Source organism: Taeniopygia guttata, chromosome 4 (genome assembly GCF_048771995.1).
Source record: "Taeniopygia guttata chromosome 4, bTaeGut7.mat, whole genome shotgun sequence".
Taxonomy (NCBI): Eukaryota; Metazoa; Chordata; class Aves; order Passeriformes; family Estrildidae; genus Taeniopygia; species Taeniopygia guttata.
In genome coordinates, this window is record NC_133028.1 from 52,841,927 (window position 1) to 52,869,180 (window position 27,254).

The window sequence follows — 27,254 nt, forward strand, 5'->3', positions numbered from 1 at the left end:
CAGGGTCTTAAATTTCAGCCATCTGACCTGGCCAGATGGGCAGGAGCTGAGAGGCAGGGCTGGGACAGGGAAGCTGAGCAAAAGCAGTACTCACTTGTCCAAGTAATCAATTGTGTAAGGTTACTTGGCACCCAAGACTTCCCGGTTTCCAAACCTGGGATTTAAATGTAGAGTTGGTGAGTGGCAGCAATGATTTTGGTTACTCTGAATGTGAGTAGGCAAAGGTGTGAGCAAGGAGTTGACACAAACTACATCTGTCATGGGTGATGTGACCTGGTGGCAAAACTCTGGTTTAGCACAGCCATAAGGGGAAAAATACAGCGCTTGCATCTACAGATGGCTGAATCTCCAAGAAAGAGGGCTGTGGACAGGAATTGGGGCCAAAGTAGTTATGAGAAACAGGAAAAACTAGTCAATGGGAAATCAAGCTGATGCTCATCTTCAGTAAGGTTTTACCATCTGGAGGTAAAGATCCAGCTATGTATTTGTATTTGCAGTGAGAAGACAGCTTGTAATTAGCTATGTTAGAGATGGGTATCGAGAGCTCAGTGATGTATTTTATGATAAAGCTTGGGATTTTTCATTCATTTTAGTTTGACTATAGCAAGTATTATCAATTGCACATGGCAATTTGCACTATATTCCATTAAAATAATATTCCATTGACTAGCCATCGCATATTTTTTATTTACAGAACTTTGCAGTACTATTGAAATACTGAGGCAACATGAGAACACAGCATAATATATGATATAAATTTAAGAGCAATAAAATGTTCAGTAACAAAATAAAACTTCTTGCCCAAGCACAGATTTGACAGCAAAAACAGTAATGGTTTATTTATCTTGTCTGATGTTAATCTTTGTTGATATTCCCTAAGGTCAAATATATCCATGCAAACTTATGTCTTTATATGAAACTATAATATTGCACAGGAGATTATCTTTTACATTATACTCATAAGGAGAAAAAACAGAGGCCCATTTCAAACTCTCAGTCACTCAAGTGAATCTTCCAGAGTTTACAAGACTCTATATATTGCATATATCCAAAGAGAGGCAGAATTTACACTAAAGAGTGTTATCTGTGTAGATATCTGTGCATGCCTGACAAAAGGCAGAAGCCATTCTTTACACAATGTATCCTCTCATCATATAGCCACAACTTCTACATTCAAGATATACTAACTTGAAGATTTTAATCTTGCATTAGATGTTAGCTGCAACTCAGAAGATTTTCAGTTTTCCAGAGATTCCATCTGCTTACATTCTTAATCGCCACATTGGCTTTGAACATCTTAAATAAGCTCTGCCCTGCTTAAAACAAAAACAAATAACTCTCGATAAAGGACACGATTTTTCTCCAGAGCTAGTTTAGATTATACAGGTGAGCTTTTCAGATTACCAAACCCTACATCAAATGCACAAAATCGTCATGTAAGCAAACTAAAGGCATTGCATTGTGAGAACCAACTTCCAGTGAAGGGACAGGGGGCACAAAAAGTATCTGAAAGCAGTTATTTCCAATACATCATTTTTTTAATGTATCAAACACCATCTAAAAAGTTGTTCAAAACTAATGAAGTTTTTATATTTTGCTACATTTGGCAAATGACTTCTCTGCTCCTCAGATCTTGCACACTACTAACACTAAAATCTTTCAAACATGTTAACATCTTTCTTGCATGCTGATATAATTCAAGTAAGGTTCTTTTTCTTCAATGTGTTTATAATAAAATGCTTGCAACAGTGAGAAAATTGTGATTTAAAGCAATATTGTTTGGCTTCAAACAGCATGAGTTCACTGGAACAAGCAGAAAAAGAAAATCTTAACCTAATAACTTTGCTTCAGCAAGCATCTCATGAATTCTGGATTAAAAAACAAACAAACCCCACATTCATTTTTAGTTGGCAATCACAATGAGTATATTAAAAAAACAAACAACCTATGCAATCAATGTTCTTGTATTTTTCTTTTTCCCAACCACATTTCAATTCTATAAATAGAACTATACATTTCTTGTGCATCACTACACTTCCTTGTGCAGTGATATTTTAGGAAATTCTACTTGTTCAATTGCTGCCAGAAACACTGGACATCACCAGGAGTTTTGACCAGGTTTTCACAAATGAACCTATACGGAAGAAATATTAGTAAGAGTGATAGGTCTACCCTTCACCAAGCAAAGACAATGTAACACCTCTGGTTCCTATAACCAGTGGTATTTTAGAAGTGGAAATGCAGACTGGCGTGAAATTATGTTCCACAGAAGGGTTGAGAGAAAAGGCAGCCATATCTCACCCTTGCAAAATCCCAAGGTTCTATTACACTGATTTTTCAGTGTAAGAGTTATTTGTATAAATCAGAGCAGTTATTTGTATAAATCAAATATACCGTGGAGTTCAGTAAATGGAAGTAACCAATAGCCTAACAACTAAGGGAGAAGGGGGATGTCTCTGCCCTAGTAACAAACCACATCTTCAGGGGTTCCTTTCTGCTTTTATCTGTGTCTTGTCAAATATACCACAGACAGATGAAGATTTATCAATTTTGAAACTCCAGAATGTGGCTTTTCAGCAACTTTTTTTTTTTCTAAAAGCCTATTAAATAATGCCAAAGTAGTTTTGACTCATAAAACTTGTTCTTTTTATTTTCCGCCTAATAGGATTCCATAGAAGAGTCTTGGGAGGAAATGTGGAAGGATAGTCCCTACTACTAAGGGTACAGATTCCATATCTTCTGAGCTCAGTAGGAATAAACACTCCCTCAGGTTCTGTTCTTAGACTATGCCAAACACAGACCATGAGATTTCAGAATAAAATGTAGATTTTAATCTGGAGCAAAATACATCAGCCTTGAACCACCTGAAAAAGACTTCATTATTTGGTTTTAAAAGTACCACTATAATTTTTAGAGAAAAAGATGGTATTACATTCCCTCTTGCATCCCTTAGAAAGAGTCCACATATCATGCTTTCATAAGTGTGCTCACTAGTTTCCAAGAACACCTCACAACAAAGTCCAATAAACATTAAAAGGAAGATATCAAGCTTTTAAAACCTTAGAAATATCTGGCATAGCTTTAAATGCTTATCTAAAAGCTGAGCTAATACAAAGGCATGCTGTCTTTGGCTGACACTTTTTGAACAGGCCTGTTCCTTCCTACAACAGTCTTGTGTTAATTTTAGAAGTTCATTAGTATCAAAAACTACAAGTCAGCTTTAATTAAAGTCTTCTATACAATCTATTTTAGATGTAGATGAAGAGCCAGTGTTAGACGTCTAACAATGCTTCCAGCCCGAGATCCAACATAGTGCTGCTATTCTTTTGCTTAACTACATGTGCTCATTCTTGCATTGCAACAAACAGAGATTAGATCTGGTTTGCACTCAGACCACTAGATTTAATTAAACATAAATGGTTCATACTCAGACCTCGGGTATGCATGGGTAACTCCTATTCAGCTGAGACACTGATTTCAACTCCCACTGATCAATTCCCTTTAATTTGAAGAACAAAACAATGACCAAAGTTCAAGTCCATATGAGGCAGAGGTGAAGAAATACAACATCCAGTAAATACGAACACTGTTTCAGAAAATATTTTGCTCCAGAATGACTAAAAGACACTTTAGGATTCTGATATAATAGAACTTTTTTTAAATGAACAAATTGCTGTCATAAAAGATGTAACTCTAAATTGTCAGCATTAGTACCTTTTTGAATAGAAAAGACAAATATCTCCACTATAGCAGCAAAATACACATGCAACTGTTAAAGTTTCCACTATGCAGACCTGTAGCCATACACCAAGATTTTGGTATGGCTTCACACTTCTCAGTTCTCTTTCAAACAGCATCATGGAAAACCAGCTAAGACACACTGTCATGGACAGCTGTGATTTCCCCACCATAAGCTGCAGTTGAGACAGCCCAAGATACACAGAGTATCCCCATAAAATTACAGAACTCTTTAAGCATTCACCCATACAGAGTAACACCATACCTCATCAGAAGGTTTCAGACCTCATATACAATAATATCACTCCAGAAAGCTGCAAGCATCTGCTCTTCTTGTTCTTTAGCCCAACCTTTTATACCCTCCTGTTCATGAATGGCACCTGTGTGCCCTCTGCTCCCTTTGGTGATGGTCAGTGCCCCTGGGCACTCCATGGCTCATTGCTGTCAGTGCTGCTCACCTGCTTCTCACAGCTGTAGCCCACTGGGGATGAGGCTGGCCACAGCCCCACCCCAATTACCACAAACTGTGTGCCTATACTGTGGTACCAGCATTTGCTGCAGGACTGTTGTGGTTTAACCCCAGCTGTCAAGTAAGCACCACACAGTTGCTCACTGCCCTGCTAGCAGGACAAGCAATAGACTCAGAACAGCAAAATCTACAGAACTCGTGGGTTCGCATAAAGACACTTCAATGAGTAAAGCAAAAGCTGCACATGCAAGCAAGGCAAGGAATTCATTCACTGCTTCCCATGGGCAGGCAGGTATTCAGCCGTTCCCGGGAGAGGAGGGCTCTATCATATACAACAGTCGCTTGGGAAGACAAGTGGCATCACAGTCCAAACATCCCTTGCTCTTCCCCCAGCTGTATAGACTGAGCAGATGCCCATATGGTCTGGGATACCCTCCTGGCCAACTGGGCTCACCTGGCCTGGCTGTGTCTTCTCCCAGCTCCTTGTGCACCCCCAGTCTCCTCAATTCTGAGGAGGCAAGAGAAACAGAAAAGGCCTTGATGCCCGATTTTTCTTTTAAAAAATGATCTCATCTTCTGTTTTCAACCTGTATACTAAAAATCCTAATGAGCTGAGACCTATTTTAATGAGTATTGAGATTTGCTCATAGTTAAGATTTATTTTAATGGTTGTTCCTAATGAGTTGGTATTTGTTTTAATGATTGTCACAGAAGGATTAGTTTTACATAGTAAGTATAAAGAAAATATGTGAAAAGCAGTACACTCTACTGGATATTCTATTTGCTTATTCAAGGCCACTGACTTTGACTGGGATGGGCTTTTACAAAAGTCCCACTTCTGATAATATCTACTGCAGCATACTAAATTTTCTCCAGACATTCACTCCTCTCCCTCAGTTGTCTGTTTAGTTTTCTGCTCCCAAGTGATGCTGAAGCAAGCAGACAGGCGCTCAGCCCAGCCCCACCTAATTTCGAAGTGGGTTTGAATGAATGAACATGCTGCAGTAAGGCAGGCATGAACCTTACTTTTTATTATCCATAGCTGAGAATAACTATGGCCTAAGCCAATGCTGCATGGACTCAGAACACTGCTGACAGTTTCAATTTCCAGTTCAAGCAAGCTGTGCAACTATGTATAAACCTCTCCCTAAAATGCTCTGGTAAAATGCTTTAAGACTGCAGGTTAAACCAACCTCACTGCTGCAAGGTTTCAGTGCAGTGCTAATCACCATGAACAACGTTTGGAGCCTGCAGAAGGTGACACTTGCCTGGGAAAGATTCTCTGCAAGGTGTAGAGCTACCCTGATTCAGCTGGATTAGAAGAATAACTTCTTTACTTTTTCAGAATGTGATCTGGAATCTTTATCCATCAGAAGTGTGTAAGATCTAGATTAAGCATCACCATCTGAAAAAGTAAGATCTTAAGTACATAATAACTAATACTTAGTTAGAACTTCATTACCCTGAAAGATTTGAGTCTTCCCTAGTGAAATCACAATGGGTAGCAAATTGAATTCTAAGTATGATTAATATCAAAAGTGAATTTTAAATGTACATGTAATGAAGGACAGAAAAGGTAAGATATCACCAAATTTCTTTTTAATGGTCAAAACGGTACAAGAGATTTTATCGCTGTACTATGTTCACCTCACAAGAAAGAAATAGTTTAAATTATTCAAAACTAAAAGAGTCCACTCTTTACAAGGACACAACCTTCATCTGTTTGAATTACAGCTTTGTCCTTTGTATTTTCCCATAGCTGAAAATTTCTGGCTAGTTCTGTTGGAAATAAGAATACTTTTATGTTTAATTCCTGTGTTTCAGTACTTATTTTCCTAAAGTTCTTTAAATATTGCCATGCAAATGTACTTATATTTACATTTCACAGACATGTATCATCCCAGCTACTTTGCTGAATGAAAGAACACTGGATAAAACAGCATAAGCTTCCCACAAAGACTTATGCACAGGCTTAAATTTCAATGGACCAGTCATTTGCCTAAATTTGAATAACTGTGCAGATCTTCATAGTACTGTAGCTGAATTTTTAACATATATTAACTTCATTATGACATTTTTAGACTTCAGATAAAAGCGCATTTGTGGTAAGTTACTTGAGTTCTGTGAAGCTCAATACCTCAGAACCTATGACATTCAGACAGAAGTAATAAAAAAAGAATTTTTAAATCTTCTCCTATACTTCTCTCTTGTCAGTGGGGGGTTTGAGCACTGAATCATGCATACGAATCCAACTGGCTCTCATGAACTTTCTTGACTTCACAATGTTCTCATACACATAGCCAATGTGTTTCAGTGAAAAAAAACACTACAAAACAACCTCCACTATTTCCAGAAAGAGACTAAAATCAATAGCTCCTTGATTTCTAAATGTATTATTCATACATGCTGAAGGCCCCCATTTTACAAGCACACATGCATGTAAGGGTGTGTTCTCTACTAGTTTTTTGCAGAGCAGCAGCACTACTCCTGGCCAGTACAAATTAGTGGACAAAAATATCCAGCATAATGTGGTATCTGGCATTTTATCATTAAATACATAAAGCTTTTAATGTCAGGAAATTAAATTCTACATAGCAAATCTCAACTGTTCAACTGCTTTACCACTGTATGTGCATTAGTATATGAAAACGGAGATTATAATTAGTCTTTTGAAGACAGTAAAGCAGCTGCCACATTTATATTTATCCAGCTATTTAACTCATGGTTTAAAGTTCCTACTTTTAAATACCTTAATCCATCACTGTCTAAAGGAAGTAGCAACCTCATGACAGACATGATCTTCTTCAATCAAATTTTCCTAATAAATTTTGGCTGACCAAAGGTTCTCCTTCATTTCTGCTTTGGCAGCTGGATAAAGCCATTCTGAAAAAAACTTTAAAAACCACAGGCTTTGACCAATACACGATGTGATGGGCTCACATAACCACCAATACGCATCCAAAGCACAGATCTTTAGAACAGACATGAATTTTTCATAGGTGTGCTTGAATGAACAAGTTTATCCCTGTGTCATCAATATACAATGGGATTCATAGCCCCAAGAAACCCGAGGACTAGACAGCAAGACAGCAATCCTTCTTCCTGCTCATCAGCATTCATGGGATACACAGGACTGAAGTGCATGTTTTCAGCAGCAGTCCTGACCACATTATACACAGCATTGTTAGAAAACAATGTCCTAATGTAAGCAAGTACAGATTCAAGATTAGATGCCTCACAAAACACAACAGCTCTATCAAAATGATCAAAGGCTAATTCCTCTTGTAAAAAAGCATGATGATTGAACAAAGATTAAATTTTTTTCTTCTGTTCACCACCACCAATGAAGAATGCTTACATAATGCATTACTCAGTCTAACAGAGAAAATCATCAGCTTCTTTCCTAGAGAATCTACGAAGTTGCAATAAAAAAAAAAAAAAAAAAAAATCTAAACCATACTTGACAAAACCATTTCCTACACTGATTAACTCTATGAACCAAAAAAGAAATTGCTAAAAATAATTAATCTGTGATTATTTCCAGATAGCTAGTTGATAGTATACCACTAATGGACATACTCCAATCATTTTAGGTAGCATTTCATTCAAAGTAAAAGGTTCCATGTTTTAGTAAAGCTAACAAGTGAAGAAATTATGTTAACTGTTGTTTCTGGAATCCAAGGAAGTTGCTCACCTCTTTTAGGTTTCTTGTTGTAGCATTGTATTGAACCACTGACACCTACAGGCATGATTGCATATATTTAATAAAGAAATCTGTGCAGCTTCCTTGTTATGAGACAAGACACCTCTGAGGATAAGCAGCAAAGGTGCTTTAGACAGCCTGATTTATTGGCAAGGTACACATGAATCCAATGCAGATGGAACAGGCATCCCACTGTGTGTGAATCATTTCTCCCCATTCACCCCAACAAAACTACAGCTAAGTAAATAAAATTCCTTCAGCATAACCATGGCTTCTCTAAGCCTGTATCATTATTCTGGTTTTGCCCTGATATAAAGAAAAAGTAGGCAACACAACTGACCTTTATGAATCTCATGTATGGTTAATTAAAGACCATACATGCATTACCTATATAGGTAAAGATGCATTACCTATATATCTTTCCTACAGATTTGAAATTCTTACTGCTCCAAAAGCTAGTGATCTGAGGATGATCCCACAGTAGTGTGATGTATTATTAAGTAAACTAATTTATAATCTCTGTTCTTACATTTGACTATTTACTACTGACTTTATTTCATTATATATAATAAGGAAGCTATATTTGGAAAATATTCTAGAAAATATTCAGGGCCTTGGGAAAATTAGTTTGGAATTAAGGAACACTGCTTACTTCACTTAACTTTAGGCAAATTGCAGCATGGAAAAGTAATTCTATCCCTCAAGAACATGTATGAAAATAATAAATAAGTATTTTTAAGACAAGATTTTAAAGAATTAATTACTTATCTTGTCCGATAAGAATGACTCTACCAGACTTTCCACAGACTTATGCTTTCTCCATAGTCAGTGCTAGCAAAAACAGGGTACAAAGGTAAGCTTTCTGAATAATCTATTTTACCCTTTGCTAACTTTGCAAAGGATATTTAAGAGAATAGGTAAATGTGGCCAATCAGGCCAATGCTACCCATAAGATTAAGTGATGTGAGGTCGCTCTTGCTTCATCGAAAAGCTTATCATTTTATAAAGTATTGACTGCCCCAAATCACCAGAGTACCTGTAACACTTTTTATGAAGCCTCAGCAGTGGCTAGCCTTGAGTCAGCTTTCTCCAACCCAGGCAAAGGAAGCAGTCTATAAAAATGTACTCAGTGCCTCTTCTTGTCTAAAGCCAGGCTTCTTGTCTGTCTTTTATTACTTTTCCTGACATGTTCTGAGGTTATCTTTGGAGCAGCCATCAACAAGCAAAAAGAAACAGCCCCTGCCTTGTGTCAGTGCTGCTGAAGTTATTGCCCAGCTGGAGGAGCCCATCCGTGCCCATTCCTGCCACCCCAGACGGGCTGTGCCTGTTCTCACTGCTCTTTTCCCTGCTTAGCAGAATGACCATCAGCCTAGATGATGGGAAACAGCTCAGACAAGGATTTCAAACAGGTAACACTGAGCTCTAAACTCATTTCAGTCCTGGCAACAATTTGTCTGCAGACAGCACAACAGATTTGTCTCAGTCCACATTATAAGCAATTTCATCACCTTTTCAATATGGCTTTGAAAAGGCTCAGGATGGCAGTGGAACAGCACATGAAAATCATGGCAGCTACACATTTGGAGCCTATGCCACCTGCAGTGGTGCTCAGAGGGGATTCCACAGAGTGACAGAAGTCAGTACAAAACCATCTGTAACACAATTTACTGGCCTCCTTCTTCATGGAGGAGGATGTCAAGGCCAATGAATATAGGGGAAGTTGAGAAGGCCACTGAGATACCCAGCATTATCTCACCCTGGGAGTTCTGTATTCACTTGTTCCTGACAACAGCTTGAAGTTACATGATATTAAATGATCTGAACAAATGAATGTGGGTCAAAGTGAAAATCAGTATGAAGAGATATGTTTTCCCCAAAATGCAGAATCCAGAAAGGTTGTTTTTAAAAATGAAATGTGGTTGCAAGATACAGAACATGTCCTTCCTTTTTATTGATGACTTGTAAAAAAACAAGACCTGAATATATAACTATAGTAAGGCTCCCAAACAGGCAAAAATGGGTCTAAATCTAGAGACTTTCCCCTCACCTATGACTGTACACATACGTCAGTTACTCCGACGTGTGTACATAGGTCTCTCTATGAGGATACAGAAGTACTTCCTGCAACAATACAGTCTTTCTTCTTTTTTTCATATACAGCTGCAAAAAATGCTGCCCATTAACCTCATAATAAATATTGCATCCAAAGAGAGTTGCAACTTTTAAGTATATCTCCTTAGTGCCCCATAAGATCTTTTTCTCAAAAGATCTACTCTTGCTTCAGTATTAAAAATAAAAGAGCTGTATGGTACTTAGGATCACAAGGTAGGCACCCACCTCACAAATAAGCACAGATAATGAGATGACAAATTTTGTGTCATTTACATAACTGCTGGATTGTAGTTCAATGTCAGCACATTCCCACAACTGAAGTTTGAAAGATACACAGAAATAGCACAGTATTGTTTAACACATATTTAAATAATAGCTGATAACACACTTTTCACACAGTTTATTTTAAAAGGAATCAAAGAACCTTCTCCATGTAAAATTAATTGCCATATCATGAAAATAAATATGCTTATTCACTTGAATTACTATTTTCTTTATTCTAAGACTTGGGATCATCATTTCAGATGATCCGAAATCTTTCAGAAAGTTTTCAAGCAGGACTGAGCATTCCTCATGATTAAGCTTCTAAAGTCTCCTCAATAAACAAACTCTCTGATTTAGATCAAGTATAAAAGATCTAAATTATATTTTATATATATATATATATATATATATATATATATATATATATATATATATATATATATTGTATATTTTAACATTTGTTCTACTGCGAAGTGGATGCTATAATAAGTACCTAACATTCTTTTATTTTTGTGAATATAAAAATTGATGAAAAAATGATAATTGTTAAAGTAAAAAAAAAAGGCAAAAAAAATATTAACACCTGCCTTAACAATAATATTAAGTACAGCATAGATAACATGATTGTGCAACTCCATTAGAAAGCACTTCAGCTTTAGTGAAACACAGAGTTGATAATTTTCCCTAATTCTTCCTATTCTAACTTGTCTTCATTATTTCCAGGTTACGAGAATAAATAGAAAAGTATGTGAGAAAAAAATGTTAATCTGCAGTACAAATGCCTTCACCTAAGCAAATTTATGAAATAGGATTAGATCTCTTATAAACAGACCCAGAAATAAAATAACTCGTCCATGTTGCCCTTTCTTTTACTAATCCTCTTTGCAAAGCGCTTTTTGCTACACAACTCAAAAAACCTCTAACTCCAAAAATTAGCGGCAGAAAAATGGGGGGAAAGCAGGAAGAGAGAATAAAAACCATCAACATATTATACATAAATATTTTAAAGCTTTTGCTTTAAATATTTCTTTTTATATAGTCTTTCCCATGTAAAAGCTTTCATAGGTTCTTTGACTCAAGAGAACATAATTTCCCTTGTATACACACAGTGGCTTGCAATGCTGAAAAACCTTTCTTTAACTGTTCCCATAGCAACCAAAACCATTCTTTGTATTTAATTGTTGCCTTTTCAAATATTATCTGGTTTTTGTACAGGTAGCTAGAATCAGTGTGCTCTTTTGCCATCTAAATTACGGATTCCCTGAAGTCTATTAGGCATTCAATATAAATTCAGGTTTGCTTTCATTAATTTGAAATTTAAGGCATTTACTACATTTAAGTATGTAGTATTGCATTAATAAAATAATTCAGGAAGAAGAATGTAGATGTAGCACAAAGCTAGATGTATCAAATATTGTTTTGAACAGGTGAATTTTAGTAACTTCAACTTCAAATATGAAGGAAAAACAAGCCTTGCTAGAGCTCATATCAAAATTCCCTACCTGAATGACTCCCTTTTTGAACTATGACTCAGCTTTGTCATCCATTTTTGTTATATATCTGGACTGAATTCCAAGCCCTGTGAATGTATTCCTGGTTTTAGCTGACATCTTAAAAAAACAGAAGTAATTTCTAAGAGAATAAATAACAGAATAATGATTTGCCTGCTTAAGTTTTCTTAAATAATCTGGTTTGTATTGGCACGGTGACTATTCTCTGACTTGAATCTACAGCACAGTTAAGAGAACTGCAAGTAGAGAACTCGCAGATAGTATTTGTTATTACTATTACACACCTTACTTGCATAGTTCCATTTCAAGTCCATCTACATAAAACACTAGTTTTATGTGTATTTGTTCCAACAACACCAGCAGAGGTTTTAGGAAGTAATAGGTAATCTTACTTCTGAACACCCGTGCTTTCTCACTGACCCATAAATTTTATTTTCTATCTCCTCCATAAATTATCCCAAACAGAGTTCACTATTCCTTGGACAAGAAAATTAGGAGGTTTTTATTTACCTGTTTTAGAGTGCTGAAGCAGGCTTTGTCAGAACTGACAACAAATAATCAATATAGCAGTGTTTATCTAGGCTGTATCTGTGAAAATATTTACATAGAACATCTAAAATTTTCCAATCAAAAGTATCAATCACTTCTATTTACACATGTCCAGATAAAGAATACAAAAATAAGATTACAATATTAGATTAAGTTTTAAAAGGTATGACCAAAAAAGGGCCCAAAACACAGCCCTGTTAATAAGGGGCTCTTGCAGGACAAATAACTTGACATCACCTCACCTTTTAGTTCATCTGTTAAAAAGGAATTCTGTTTCCTCTGCTCTGCCTTTCAACTGTGTGCATGTGACCTTTTAGATCAATGCAATTAAAACAGCAAGAAATGTATTCTAAAACAAAACTATGCTTTTCTTTCTTGGTTCTCATAATGTTTATTCCAGATTGCTTTGTGACTTTGACTTAAGGTCCCTGTCACTCTGCAGCTATGGCTGCCAGGAGAGGTGAGCCGTGTTAACTCTCTATGTTCTAAAGCAGCAATCAGGCACATATAAAAACTGTACATAAATATGTCAGTTTTACAAAAGGACATAATAACTAGAAGTGAGGATGGAATGCTCCTGAAAAATTGGAAAGGCTGAATAAAGGGTTGGGGATAGAGCAGTAGATCACTACACAAATTAGAGGAACATTATCGTATTTTTGAATGAATACCCTATAGGCTCTCTGCATAAACAAATGAACAAACAGATCAATAAAGAGCTTTATCAAGAGTATAGTTTATAAGCATGACTAATTAAAACATGGGGAAGTCTACCTCAAAGCTACCTCACTATTCCCCCTGCCTGTGCTTCCTTTGATTTTTCCCAGGAGCTCACTCTAGTAACTTCATATCTGTATTTCCCTCTCCTATTTGTATTGCTCATCACAGGAATTCTCTTGGGATTAGGGGGATGCACTGAAGAAATATAAAAGAGCTGATCTGGATAGGTTGTAACCTGTCATATTTTGATGTATACCTACTTGCTCTTGAAAATACCACCTCATGCTTATGATAAAAGTATTGGCCTGTTTTTCTTTTCCCGCTTCTCTTTTTGAAGACATTTATAAAGCCTGTACACAAGCTGATGCTGTGGGCTGCTGAGAGGAAAGCTCTAAATCTGGATTATTACTAATATTAGGTGGATATATCTGTAATACATGCTGTTACATATTTAATCAATGTAGCAGCAGGAAATATTTTTTGATGTGCAACAAAAGCTACATACTACTCCCTTTTGTAATGATTAAGAGAGGATTAAAATACCAAAACAAAACAATTGGAGTGAAATCCTACCACATCCACAAAGAACTAGTAAACGGACCTGGAAGCACATGAAATACTTTGAGCTTCAGCACAGGAAAAGAAAACCAAAAAATATTCTTCCCTCACAAACATCTTTTTAGATGGTGGCTGCTAAAGCTATTGCTGATAAAAAGCAGCTGGGCTAGTTGATGTCCTCAGTATAACAGAGCTTAATCCTGCTCCTGGAGCCCAGGAGAAGGAACTTACATTTGTATCACTTTGCAACTGTACAAATAGTTTTTGCAGCATTTGGCTCTTTTAAAAACACTTATTTGGTGCAACATTTGTCTTCACAGCCTAACGCTACTGCAATATAATTTCAAATTTATTTCTTAATCCAACTGCACCGAAGCTGCAAGTGTCCTAGTGTGATGATGCACAGTCTTTTTACTTTTATTTCCTCTGCTTCTTACCTCCCCATTTCCCATATTGCTTTTGGTTGGTTTTTTATGCTGTAGGTGTTTTATACATCCCATATGGTGGCCAATGCAGTCAGTGTATTGACTGGTAAAAAACAGGAGGGTGAGGAGGAGATAAAAGAGCAATAGCACCACTTCTTTTTTAGCTATGGTCTTCCACCTCTACTATCAGTAAATCCATGCAAGTAAAAATAACATATTGAATATTCACTGCAAACATAGATTTTGATAGGTTATTAAAAGTACTGCTCCCAGGGCTATTCACAGATACACTGAGAAATGTACATGGTAGAGAAAGTGGAATATTGCCTCTATTTCTTTGTTACCTCCCGAAAAACAAATAAGAACAAAACAAACTGGAGCTAGAGGTGGGGATAAGGAGATTGTTCTTAAAATTATTTCTGTCCTTCTCTAATATCTCTTTTTTACTCTGCAAAACAGACCAAATCTTGCTCTTAGAAATACTAATATTTAGATTATGCACACTTCTGGAGTATCCCTCTGCATTTAGTAGTTCTATATAAAAAGCTAACTCCCCCTGACAGTATGTGAAACATAGCATGCAGGTATAGATATATTTTTACATAATTTCTTCCCTCTAGGATGCAGCTAATCTCTCAACCTTAAGCACCATGAAACAGTCTACATATTTTTAAGCAGTATGCTGATTGAACTTACATTTGCTGCAGTGGTATTCCTATTTAAGTCATGATAATATGATTTAAGAGTAGTGTATTTTCTAACAAAGCTAACCCTAATATAGCCACTGCACAGGATGATGGTTTTCAGGAATGTTCTGCAAAATACCTGGTTTAGAAAACCCCTCAATAAGCCAGTAATACCACCACAACAATACCAGTATTTTTCACACATTAGATTCAAAAGAATACCTGATAATGCTTTCACTGGATTTGTACAATGAGCTGTGAAACAGCACGGCACAATAGTCCAATAGTTACACCATGCAATTATAAATGCAAATGTACCTAGTTTTTCTGTGACATTCCTCCTTTCCCTACTTCCAATGACAGTAAGAAATAAGAAATGCTGTTTTTTGTTATGCTTCAGAGAAATTATTAAATTACTGTGAAAGTGAAACAAATATATTTCTGCTATGCACTTGAACTGTTTTTTCTAGTTTTAATCGACAGTACATTTGTCTAACCAAATAAACTACTTTGCAATCCCAGTATTACATGTACAAGCATATTTCCTTCATATTTTTCATTTTATGACACTTTAATTGTTCACAAGTAATAACATAGTTGATTAATTTTTATATTTGATGCTGCAATTATGCTTTGAAATCTAATTTGTAAGAATTGAGGCTGTACCTTAATACAAACACCACAGGCTTCTAAATTAAAAAACAAATGATCCCCTGGTCCCTCCTCCCCAACCACCCCACTCTCATCTCTTCAGCATTTACATAATGCTACCCCAGTCCGATGTTTCTGCTGCACAAAGGTACAGACCCAAACCTGCCCTAATTTCCTTGCAAGAGGATCATATACAACCACTGCTCTCAAACAGAACTCCAGGTACAGTTTAGCAACAGGCTATGCTTTTACAGACTAGAAAGCATAACTCTGTTTCTGGAGTGGTTCCTAAGATCAAGGACTTCGACTTCATTTAGTGAAAGCCTGAGTTAAAGATTTAAAATATAGTTTAACAACTATATTTGCCCAAATTTTACAGCAAAATAATTTTTGTATATTTTGAAGATTTTGGATATACAAGAAAAATGAATAAAATGGGCATAGCTAGCACTTCTCTCACTCTCCCCACTTGAGTGAAGCAGGCTTGTTCCCAAATCTTTGGTTCTGTACTTGGAAAGCATCTTTCTTCAGTAAAGCTTCGCAGCAAATTCTCCTTAAGCAACACCAGGCATCAAGGTTAACAACAGGAACTAACACTGCCTTCCCTGCAGTGTTAGTAAGGGGCTCTTCACTGCTAACTAGTGTAGGATGTTACAAGAACTGGTCATTGAAATACAAATTTAAAAACTGGTATATGATCTAACTTTACACTCAGACTGTCTAAAAAAATAAGTCCAGTAAGGCCATTATTTAGAGGACTCTTTGTGCTGCCCCAAATACAAGTGCCTTCATCCCTTTTAATAGGTACCTGGAAAATAAAAGCTGTAGATCTCCTTTAATATTTGAAACTGAGGATATAGCAATGCTTATTCTGAGTGTCTATGTTGGACATGAGTTTAGGCTGGACAAAAATGAAGTCTGTTTCTTCTTTTAAATCCAAAGGCATTTCCTGCATGGCCCACTGTAGCCCTACCTCTGAAGAAGATGGTGCCTGAGTGGCTTTGCAGTCATCCCAGCAGAGGATGGGTGTGCTCTACAGGGCTTAGGCAGCTGCCACATAAGATAGTGCAAAACTCTGTAATTTTATTAGAATAACAATGCTGTGAGTGACAATACCAGCTCTTCAGGTGGACGTGTCCAGATAAAATAATTGATTTTCAATTGCCTAAGCCTGTCTTAAACATCTCTGCCTGCATTACTCATAGTAACCATCCTATTCAAGCTTGATTGAACCAGGTAATGTTTTATTTACTTCAACTACATCTTTTAGAATTGTTCCAGACATCAAGGAGTTTTGATATACATAAAAAATAATTTCCATTTCATCACACAGCAAAAAATCTCAGCCCAAAATTAAAATTCAAAACTCTGTCTTCTGGTTCATTGTTCTAATTAAAATGTACTTGCCAAGAATATTTTGCAAAGTATATTGCAATATTTTGCAATACTCAAGGCCATCAGTTTAGAAGAGTTCTTGGTTGCCAAGTGTGAGACTGCCACGTTGGAATTAAGTTGATATTTGTAGTCTGATTTGTAATTCTCAGTTATGCAAATAAAGCAGACACTTCCAGACACTACAGAACATACAGGAGAAAACTTGCACTCTGGAACCCAGCCTATCTTAAGCACCTGCCCATATATGTATATAAGAAAGGCATATTTTTAAATAAGTTCTTTAACCCAATAGTGCAAAATTACTTATCTTGATGCATTTCTTTCAGGGAAATTTGTGGACATGAAGGACAAGCAAGTAATGTAATTAAAGCTTCCTCTATTGCAGAAATGCCCAGTGGAGAATCTGATGATTCACAGAGAACAGAGAAAAGAAGGATGCAAGGGAATGCACAGATTTTCGTTTAATTTACAAATTAAAAACATTTCTCAGATCTGATAGATAAACTGATAATCTTACTCCAAATGACATTCTTTTTAGGGTGAAGGCCAAAACTAGAATGACATTATGGTATCATAAAGGTATATAATTTAATGTATTCTCAAGGAAACAAAATGATTTTGCTATAGGCGAGGCTGTTTCCTAAATGTCATTGTGATTTGGTGACAATGTTTTTCTTATGTTCACTTCAGATCTAGTTCAGGAACTGTAGTTGTAGATGCAGTTATGTTGTCCAGTGTTTGCTGCTGAAGCAGGGGAAATTTGTATTCCTAATTACAATAAGTGCACTGTCCTTTGTTTGCGCAGTTCAATGTTTTAAATCAGCTTTGGCCACACTCTGCCAATGTACATTACAGTAACTGTATTTTGACTTGAAAAGTTCTATCCAACTTTTCACCATCTGGTGCTCAGACATATATCAGCAAAGTTGTATTATCCCTACATAGTCCCTCAATTTTCTTATTTTAATGAAGACTAGCTACACAATGATACAATGCATTCATCTTACTTTGCAGTTACAATTACCTCAACTAGAAAATGCTGTAGTTTTCTTGATACTCCACATTTTGATTCAAAATGACCTCATTAACTACCTTGCTTAACATTCCACCCCTATATCTTTTTCTCAAGCTGAGTTCAGCCAGATCAGTAATACTTTAGGGAAATGATTGAAGCATTCACAGTTGATTGTGTATTAGAAACCAAATCTCTTGTCATAGGAAAGAGGAAGTTTTCCAAACAATGACTACACTTGCAAATGATCAAAGCTTCCTTGGCAGGGCTATGGAGAAAATCTATGTAGCATCATCACAGGACAACTGCCATCACTCCTCTCCCTCCTACATTGTTCCCTACCACACAGGAGGAAAAGAGAGGAGCTGAATTACAAAATATTGAAAATAGTAAGTACAGTAACTGCAATTAGTCAATGGCTCTCCAAAACCAGCTCATTCACCATTTGCAACTCATGATCAAATTAAGCTGTAGAGAATTGCTTCACCCCTTGGCTGCAAACAATTGCATAAGATATTTAAATTACATTTGTAGATTGCTTTCCTGTCAATCTCTCCTATAAATTGATCCTTGCAGTGACTGAGAGGGAGCATGAGAACTGATGATACTCCCATTCTATAAACAGATATAAGGCTTCTTCCATATTCACTTTGCAGTGCAATTTTATTTTCTTTGCACAACTGTTACCTATAATGGATTTTACAAAATCATTCGCATTTTTGCAGTGGCTGTACACAGGGAAAAATAGAAACAACAGAGTCTGGTTTATTTTCCTGTTTTTCCTCAAAGCAAGAAAAAATAAGTTACCAATATGAGGAATCTAGACAAGAGGCAATGTCAGGTAGTAGTTTCAACTACTTAGCAGACCAAAAAAAAATGTGTAAAGGCTGTATTCTTACTATTTTTTGAAAAGTTTCCCATTTCAAAGGAGACATGAGTACAGCAAAATAACTTCTTTTCCTAATATGTGCAAAAAGCAATACAGGGTGCACAAGAGACCACATGACAGACAACACAGAAAACAGAAATATTCAGTTCCCCTTCAAGTCACTAAATACAGCTTAAAGACTAACTAGCAAAATAGATAAAAGAATGCAGAAGTAGGCTACTGACAGCATAAACACACTGTTTATGTTTACTCTGTCCTAGGTTGACTGTATGATGCCTTTATCCCCAGTCATCTGCTCTGTTTATGTTGAATAATAAGTTCTACACCTGTAAGACTTGTTCCAGGAGTGAAGGGGGGGGGTGAAGAAGCGCGGAGTTTGTTTGCAAGAACTGCACTCCCTCCTCCACATTCCTGCTCCTGGACTGGGTTGTCTGCGGATGGACAGACAGCGAGAGAGAGCTCTGCTTTGCTTTTTCTAGTTAGTTTTAGCTAGCTGAGGCAAAGACTTCCCTGGACTGTGGTTTTTTCCCTTTCTCTGGACCTGCTCTGGACTGAACACCAGAAGAGCAGCAGCAGCAGCACCTGTGGCCCAGCGGGCCGGGCCTGGGCCGCGGCATTTCCAGTGCCAGAATGACTGATCAGAGACTGAGTGAGCCCAGCGGCAACCCGGGGGATTTTCCTGAGTTTGTCTCTCTCTTGGAGTGGCGAGAAGTTTTATTGTTTAATAAACAGGTTTTTTCCACTTTTTCTCCAAAGAGGTATCTTTCCCGAACTGGTTGGGGGGAGGGGCCAATTGAGTCTGCTTTCCTAAAGGATCCCTTTTGGGGTTCTTTCACCAAATTTGCCCTGAACCAGGACAACTCCATTTCAAAGTATCTGCTTTAAAGAAATGGATATAAATGCTATCTCTCCTACCTATTATCACTACAATGTAGTGGTGGAGAGTATACTGCAATCCAGCTGATGTCTCAGGTTTTTCAGCTGGGCTGGAACCACAGCTTTCAAAGTATGGACATTCCAGAGCAACACTGACCATTCCTATTCTTTTCTGCATTCTCTCACCTAAAGAGTGACACATGCTTCCATAGCCCATTGTCCCAATCACCCAGAAACTGAAAGAGTACAATCATCTTCTACCTGCTTTTCCAAGTAAGTGTGAAAAGCATTCCTGTTTCACATCACTGAAAGATGCCTTTTTGAAAGGATTGCCAGAGCAGACAGGAATCGTGATGTGGACACCACTGCCTGACAACGCAGCTGTTTTAGAGACCACGCTTCACATCATCACTGAGGGGCTGTAAGGACTTAAATGGCATTTGAGACAGGCAAATGTGATTTTAAGGCCACAGAAGGACTTTGCCATGAGATAAGCACAGGATGGAGTGGCAGGGTGGCCTGGCTCCAGGCATGGCACATCCTAGATAATCCATTCAGACAAGGGTTCCTACTTTGACAAACTGTGCAGAAGCATGTACACATATTGCTGGTATCACCTCAACACCTTGTTTACACTTTAATTCCAGCAGAGGCCTCTCTCAATAATGGGATAAAACAGAAGCATTAAAAATAACATATGTAATATACAATCACTGTTGCTTTGAGGGGAAAGAAAATATTCCCTGGGATTTATCAAGAATGAAAAAAAAAATACAGTGAAAAAAAATGAAAGGAAATCCACAACTGGTAAGTGAAGAATAACACATAATCAGCTGATTTGAACTTCTTTTGAAAGGAATTAGGCAAGGCTTCAAGAGTCAAAAAAGATTACCAGTCTTCTGATGTAGCAATTATAAACCTACAACTTGAAACTCTGAGAAAGGAAAAATAGGCTCCTAAATTTTGGAATATGCTTACTGCAGCTATTAAATTCAGTCTACATATGCACCAAAATCTTCCTAGATTCCAATATGTATTAGTAGTGAAATCCTGGGTTAGCATCTGCACTAAACAGTGCTGTACAGAATGGCATTAGAGCTGTAACTCTCCCCCTTAGCAGCACCCAGGTAGTCACTGTGATTTCAAGAAGCTTTCTCATGTATTTGATCTCACACTTAAGAACCTTGCTCAGGTAAGTACAGTTGCAAGGTACAAATGAAAGAGCTTGGGCAGAGACAGAATATTGAAAAGACTCACTACATAGGCTCATTGAGGGTTTACCAGAAAAAAAACAACTTAATCTTAAGAGTCTGAAGAACTGTCAAATGATTGGTGACATTTAAAATCATAAGATAAAATCACTATATTTGAGTTGTAAGGAACTTTTAAATGCCATCTTATCCAATCCTTCTGCAGTAAGCAGGAACACATTCAGCTAGATCAGGTTGCTCAGAGCCGCATCCAACATCCCTTGAATGCTTCAATGGATGGGGAATCCACGACTTCTCTAGGCAACATGCTTCAGTGTTTCACCATCCTCACTGTAAAAGCCTCCATCCTCAGATCCAGTTTGAATTTACCTTCTCCCAGTTTAAAAACACTGCCACTCATCCTATCATTTTTCTAGGCTCTTGATCTGTAAAGCTCTCCTAAAACTCAGGAAAATATTTCTGACATGAAAAAGAGTTGTCAAATGACTATGTCTGCTTCATGACATAACAAAATCTGTAGCTCCAAGAACACTTCAACAGCAAATAATACCTTTGAGTAAAAATCAAAATCAGAAATATGACTGAAGTACTGAAGTACTAATGCAGAAACCACCTTTAAATTAGCCAGTTCAGAGGGTTGCATTCTGCCCTCACGATTCTGAACTGCAGGGTAGCCATATCCAAAGAAACACATCAAATGAAGTGCACAACTATCAGCTTGACTTTAAATCCGATTTAAAAATGGTGCATCTGAACTTCACTATACTTTTTTTCATGCACTAGTAGCACATGAATCGTTTTCTGTATTTACCTATGAACATCACACAGCAGAACACTATCTGCTCCAAGACTCGTGTGTCTTCAGACACTTCTTTTTCCATGCTGCCTCTTGTAGGCTTACCTTTCAGCCCGAGAGTTTGGACAGTGATGCAGATGCTAAGTTGATTTAAAGCATAACATACAGTTCCCTGGGCCATGTATCCTCTCCCATGCTGCCTTGTAAGAACTTGAAACTGAAGTGAGGATTCCTCATGCTCTGTGCCAGCAGCTGATTTATTTATATTATAATTCAGACAGGGAGGACTAAAATTAGGACTCTGTAAGCAGAATTCACTGCTCAAAATATTCCAATTGTTTTAGCATCTGGACACCTTTGAGAACAACTGACTGATGCATCACTATGGCAACACAAAGAGGCCTCAGTAACTTGAACTATTAAGACAGCAAGAGGTTTTTCAGGCTTGTATTTCTACAAAATATGGCAAAGCTAATGCAACATCCTAGACAAAGTGGAGGGCTGAGAAAACAAAATAAGAAAGAGCTCACATTTCCTGTTTGTCACCCTAACCTCACACTGACCATTGATTTTGCTGCCTCAATGCATGTTGTGGAGTGAAAAGACATAAACCACTAAGGTGTGCTCTTCCTCTTGCCGAATCTATTCCTGGTGAATAACTGAGGTAGGGATTTTGCCCAGTGCACAAGCAACGAGTCAGCAATTACCTGGCTACCACTATGAAATTACTCCCCGATGAAATGGTTTGAGCTACCAAGAATAAATACAGGGTAGGGGGAAAAATTGGCCCTTTACTCCTGCAATCCTGATAAGAACTTATCACGGACACTTAAAATCTCTTTAAGATCTGCTGCTACCACTTCTGGCACCATTTGCTGCTTACAAAAAAAATACATTAGGCAAATACATTATTTAAAGCCACTAAACAGTTTCTTTCTAAAACAAAATAACATCATTAATCAAATATTATACAAGTAGCAATAAGAGGTTTTTCTTTTTCCCCCTGCCCAGTCTTCACAGCTTCTTGTGTCCTGAATGTCTTGGATGTAATTTTACTGTGCCATACAAGAGAATTATTTTTAGCTATTTGTAACTGTTTAACATTTTATTATCATTAATATGCATTTTATCTGGTTTGGATTACAGACTTTCTTATGTAGCTTTAGAAAGCATTAGTTATTTTAAACACACTCTGTCCCTGTAGAGCCTGAAGGCAGAAACTTCTCTCTACAGGACCTTGATGGCTGGCAACTGTTCAGCCCTCTGTGATATGCACAATTTTTGGACATGCAAGTCAAAACCATATAGATACACAAGGATAAGTATAAAAATCAAAGCATCTGTGTCATTTTCCACATGAATTGAGTATCAATAACAATAATCCACACATGCAGATACATGGAGTCTGCATTCCAGTCCACAGAATTCAACAAACACCAAGGGCATGTTTACATTGGAGACAGATGACACTGGGATACTTAGACACAGGAATTAGGATCTGTTTTGCTTCCATTAACCAGATATGAAGAAAGCTATCTCCATGAAGAAAGCACAGGGTGAAATGCAAGATCAGTATGCTGATATTTCATTCATAATGTTGGAGATTTTCCTGAAGCTGTCTGCTTTCACTTCCCTACAATTACTTTCAAGGTTTCTACAAACTTTACCAAATTCCAGTTGCAATCTTTTTCCAGCAAGATGGTTCTGTTTAATTTCAAATATATTTGTCAGAAATGTTGGCTTAAAGACACTTGTGCACTGATATAGTTTCATATCGAGACGTTCAAATACATTTATTCTGTTTAAGCACAATCTTGTTCCTCGTTGAAAGAATTCCAGAGCCAGAGGTTGTATTTTTAAGCATTAGTATTGAAAGAGTAGCAGAGGTTAGAGCATATTTCTGAGACCTCTGAGTGCTTAGGAAAAGTTATGTCTGCGTTCTTAGAAGATAACACTAATCAGGTTGTTAAAAAAAAAAAAAAAAACAAACCAAAAAACCCAAACATGCCAAAAATCTGGTAGGTGGCTTCATTCAGCACATGCTAAACAGATATCAGAGCTTCTTACTTTGAATTAATAAGACAATCTCATCACAGTAGATGAAAAAGCCAATCAAACAACAGTGCAGGTTTCCCTTTTAGTGAAGACAAGAAAAAATGTTCTATGCTGCTGTGAACTAACCAGAAAGATTATTCTGGATTTCAGCACAGTATTTTACAGTCCATTGCCTTTCCAATCTCTTGGTATTCAGAGAACCACACAACAGAAGCATTACAACAATTTGATGCCCACAGCATTTCAAACCCTTGCAGTAATACCTAGAGAGCAGGTAACATACTGTGTTAAATTTTAAGTAGAGGTAGTCTAGATGAAATGGGTTTATCACCATGTTGAAAAAGATACCACACCCAGATACAGACTTAAGTCATAGATCTGGAGCAAGATCAAAACCCATCTAATCTACTCTAATCCACCAGTGGTGTTTTGGATGTTTCAGGGATTTTGGGGATGTGGGGTAATGTTTTAATTTTCTTACGATAATAGGCATGTAAGCCAGGACTCCACAGACGATGTTAAAGCTAAACTTGTACATACCAAGAGAAGCAGAAAATTAAACATAAATGAACAGGAATGATGTTATCCATTGTCATATTTTTAATACCTTCCACACTTTAAAAGGCACAGACCTCAAGTTTGTGTTATGATAAAGCCTTATAATTGTGTTTTCTTTCTTTTCATTAAAACAAAATTACTTTTATTCTCCAAGGACTCAATCATTAAGAAATAACCATCCAGCCTGGTATTGCAAGGCAAATGTTACCACATACTCTGATTTTCATCTAATGCAAGATACCAAAATACACTGTAATTTAGTAAACAAAATTTCTCTAGATGAATGCACTACCACACTTTTGAAGATGCCTCTTGTGCCACAGAGGTAAAATGGTCACTGGAAAATACTGAAATATAGCAGATGAGCTGAGCATTTACAAATCACCTTCTTTATAAAAATCAACTACTTGCAAGAATGAAAGGACTATTTGAACAAAAAGAATCACCTTATCAAACCTGTTTAAAAGTCAGTTTCTCAGCATATAAAAGGCTCATTCCCTCTATATATATCATTACCAAAAGTCTTGGGAAAAAATGTAGGCTAATGAACAAAAGCAGCAGCTTAGCCTCAGGCCAGTTTCTATTTTTGGAAACACCTATGAAAGCCTAGATGAAAGAGAAAGGAGGGTGTGTATGCACACCCATGAGAAGGATTCTGGCCTGGTGTTTAAATTGCAATTGTAAAAGATCATATTATTTGATAACTCACTGTTTGGACACATCAGGCATTCTCATCTGTTCTTTTTTCCTTGTATCCACTGTCGTCTCTACAGGGGCAAGTACTACAGCAGCACATGACACTATTGACTGGCATGAGTCTTCCCGGCACACTGCAAAGATAAAAAGTATCAGTGTTAACCACTGAAATCAGTTTGCACTTGAAAGGAAGAAAAAAAAGGAAGAAAAATATCTATTCATACTGTGATAAATACAAATGCAAATAATTAATCAGGCTTCACTGTGGTCACATGCAATGAAAATGCTATTATTTTTCACGTTTCCTAACCTGCTTATTTTGCACATTTTTTGCCACTGATTGATCATTCACTAAGTTTTACCTAGCACAAGATCGGCTCTCAGTCTGCTCTAGCTCATTGGTGTGTTTGAGTCCTAAAAGGACTTATATTTCATAAATGACATCAGAGTATGATTCACTTCTTAGTTATTTTTCATCACAGACTGAAAATAAGGGTGGAAATAATGAGTGGTTTCCAGGCAAACCTCCCACTTTCAAAAAGTTCGGAATTTTTTAAGAAAACAGATTTAAGAAAATCTAATTAGTGATTTATTTTTCACTTTTATGATTCATTTTACTCCAAAAAGGCCAAATCCAAACCATCTAGAAGGAATATCTGATATCTGACTTATGCTTTCTTATAATAAAAATAGTGTCAGTATTAATGTGCTGAATGTTACAACTTAGACAGTATTTAGAACTAGAAGAATGATCACGCACTTGAGCTGAACATTTGGATCAAATAGAACTAATAAACTAGTATCTAAAGGTTTCTGACCTTTGAACAGACAACTATATATATTACAATTCATGAACATTCTTAAAATGTGAATTTTAAGAGTCACTAGTAATTCAGCTTCTAGCAGTGAGGACTCCTACTGATTTTGAAGCTTTAGATTGCCTTTACAGCCAAGGCATGAAACAAATGAAAGCTGGAATTAAGAGTTGGTTTCATTAAACAAAGCATGACAGCTTCTTATCTTTCATTTGGTACTTCAATGTATTATATACAAGCAAGAAGAAATGTGGGGGCCTGTGTTTAAACAGAAAGACATGCAGTATTTTATAACATACAGAACCCCTTCATACAGAGTGAACACATGTCCACAGAGCCAATAACATAACCTGTAAAACCAGAATGACTGTGGCAAATTCTGAGCAATTCAAACCCAGCAAGAACACATTTCACAAGTACATACATTTATGCAGGACTAGTACAGCTGAGAATTGAACTGTGACATTGATTTATTATTATGTTCTCCACAATCATGTGCCCCCTTATTGCCCACAGACAACATACCTTTGGCACAGCCTATGCTCCCCTTACAAAAGAAAGAAAACTGGAGTAAAACTTCACCTATCTTGACCTGACTGGGTCAAGAACAGCTAACTGTACCATTTTAAAACCCTTACGACTTACTTCCAGCCCACACTCAGCACATACCAACAGGACACAATGGTGCTCCACAAACACCCTGAAACACCACCAGGTCGGGGCTGGATATTTCTACAAAGGTCTTTTTCTGCTTTCTGAGCAGTTCTGAGCCATTCAGCAAGCAGTACAAAAGACTCAAGCACAGGCAGCTCTGTCAGGAAGGAAACCTTTTGGGGAGTGCTTGTAATTGCATTTAATTCATCTGATGTTGTCCAGTATTGTTTATGTTTGTGTTTTAAATATTAACATGCACACTGTGCTAAGTGACTAAGCCCCCTAAGATGCCCAGTATTTTACCTTACCTTCCTTTTTTCTTTGGAACCAGCATTACTCAATACTTTGTCACTATCACAGACACACATCTCCAAAAAACAGTCATACACAAAGAGAACTTGCCACATTGACTGCAGGCATGCAAGCAGGATTTCTGTTATAGCTTGATGCACAACAGATTAATTTGAAACAAATGCAAAATACATTGAACTAAAAAGACAGCTTAAGAAAAAATTGAATTTTTGGTGACTTTACATCCTACTATATTATGTACAACCTGCACACCATCTACTAGCACGATTCTGCTTGGTAGGCACCAAGTAATTTATGAAACAGTATTTCCTCATTATAACCAGTGACTGAGTATGTGCAAAAAAAGAACATTTATGTCTCTTTGTCTCTTTCTTTACAGTCAAAGAATTGCCAAAAAATAAGCTTGTACACCGCTGATATTCAGCATTTGAATTTTAACCAGAAACACTGAGAGAGCATAAAGGATGAAGCAAATACATATTTTTCTTCAGAAGACCTGCATTACTACTAGAGTATCAAGTTATTACTTTAGAACCCATAAAAGGTCTGGTGACAAGCATCACAGGGGAGGGTTTGCTTAGATCAGGCACTGTCCACCA

General features: G+C 37.0%; 1 protein-coding gene across 11 annotated transcripts in view; it reads right to left on the minus strand.

The window, feature by feature from the left end:
• Nucleotides 1–27,254, minus strand: part of CCSER1 (coiled-coil serine rich protein 1) — a 617,316-nt gene that overhangs the window by 436,158 nt on the left and 153,904 nt on the right. For all 11 annotated transcript variants that reach the window (XR_012055746.1, XR_012055747.1, XM_072928594.1 and 8 more), the window contains one exon: nucleotides 24,888–25,008. Coding sequence is in view for 9 of the 11 variants with exons in the window: in XM_072928594.1 (XP_072784695.1) it covers nucleotides 24,888–25,008 (121 nt within the window). In the remaining 2 variants the exon portion in view is untranslated. The remainder of the gene's footprint in view (nucleotides 1–24,887; nucleotides 25,009–27,254) is intronic.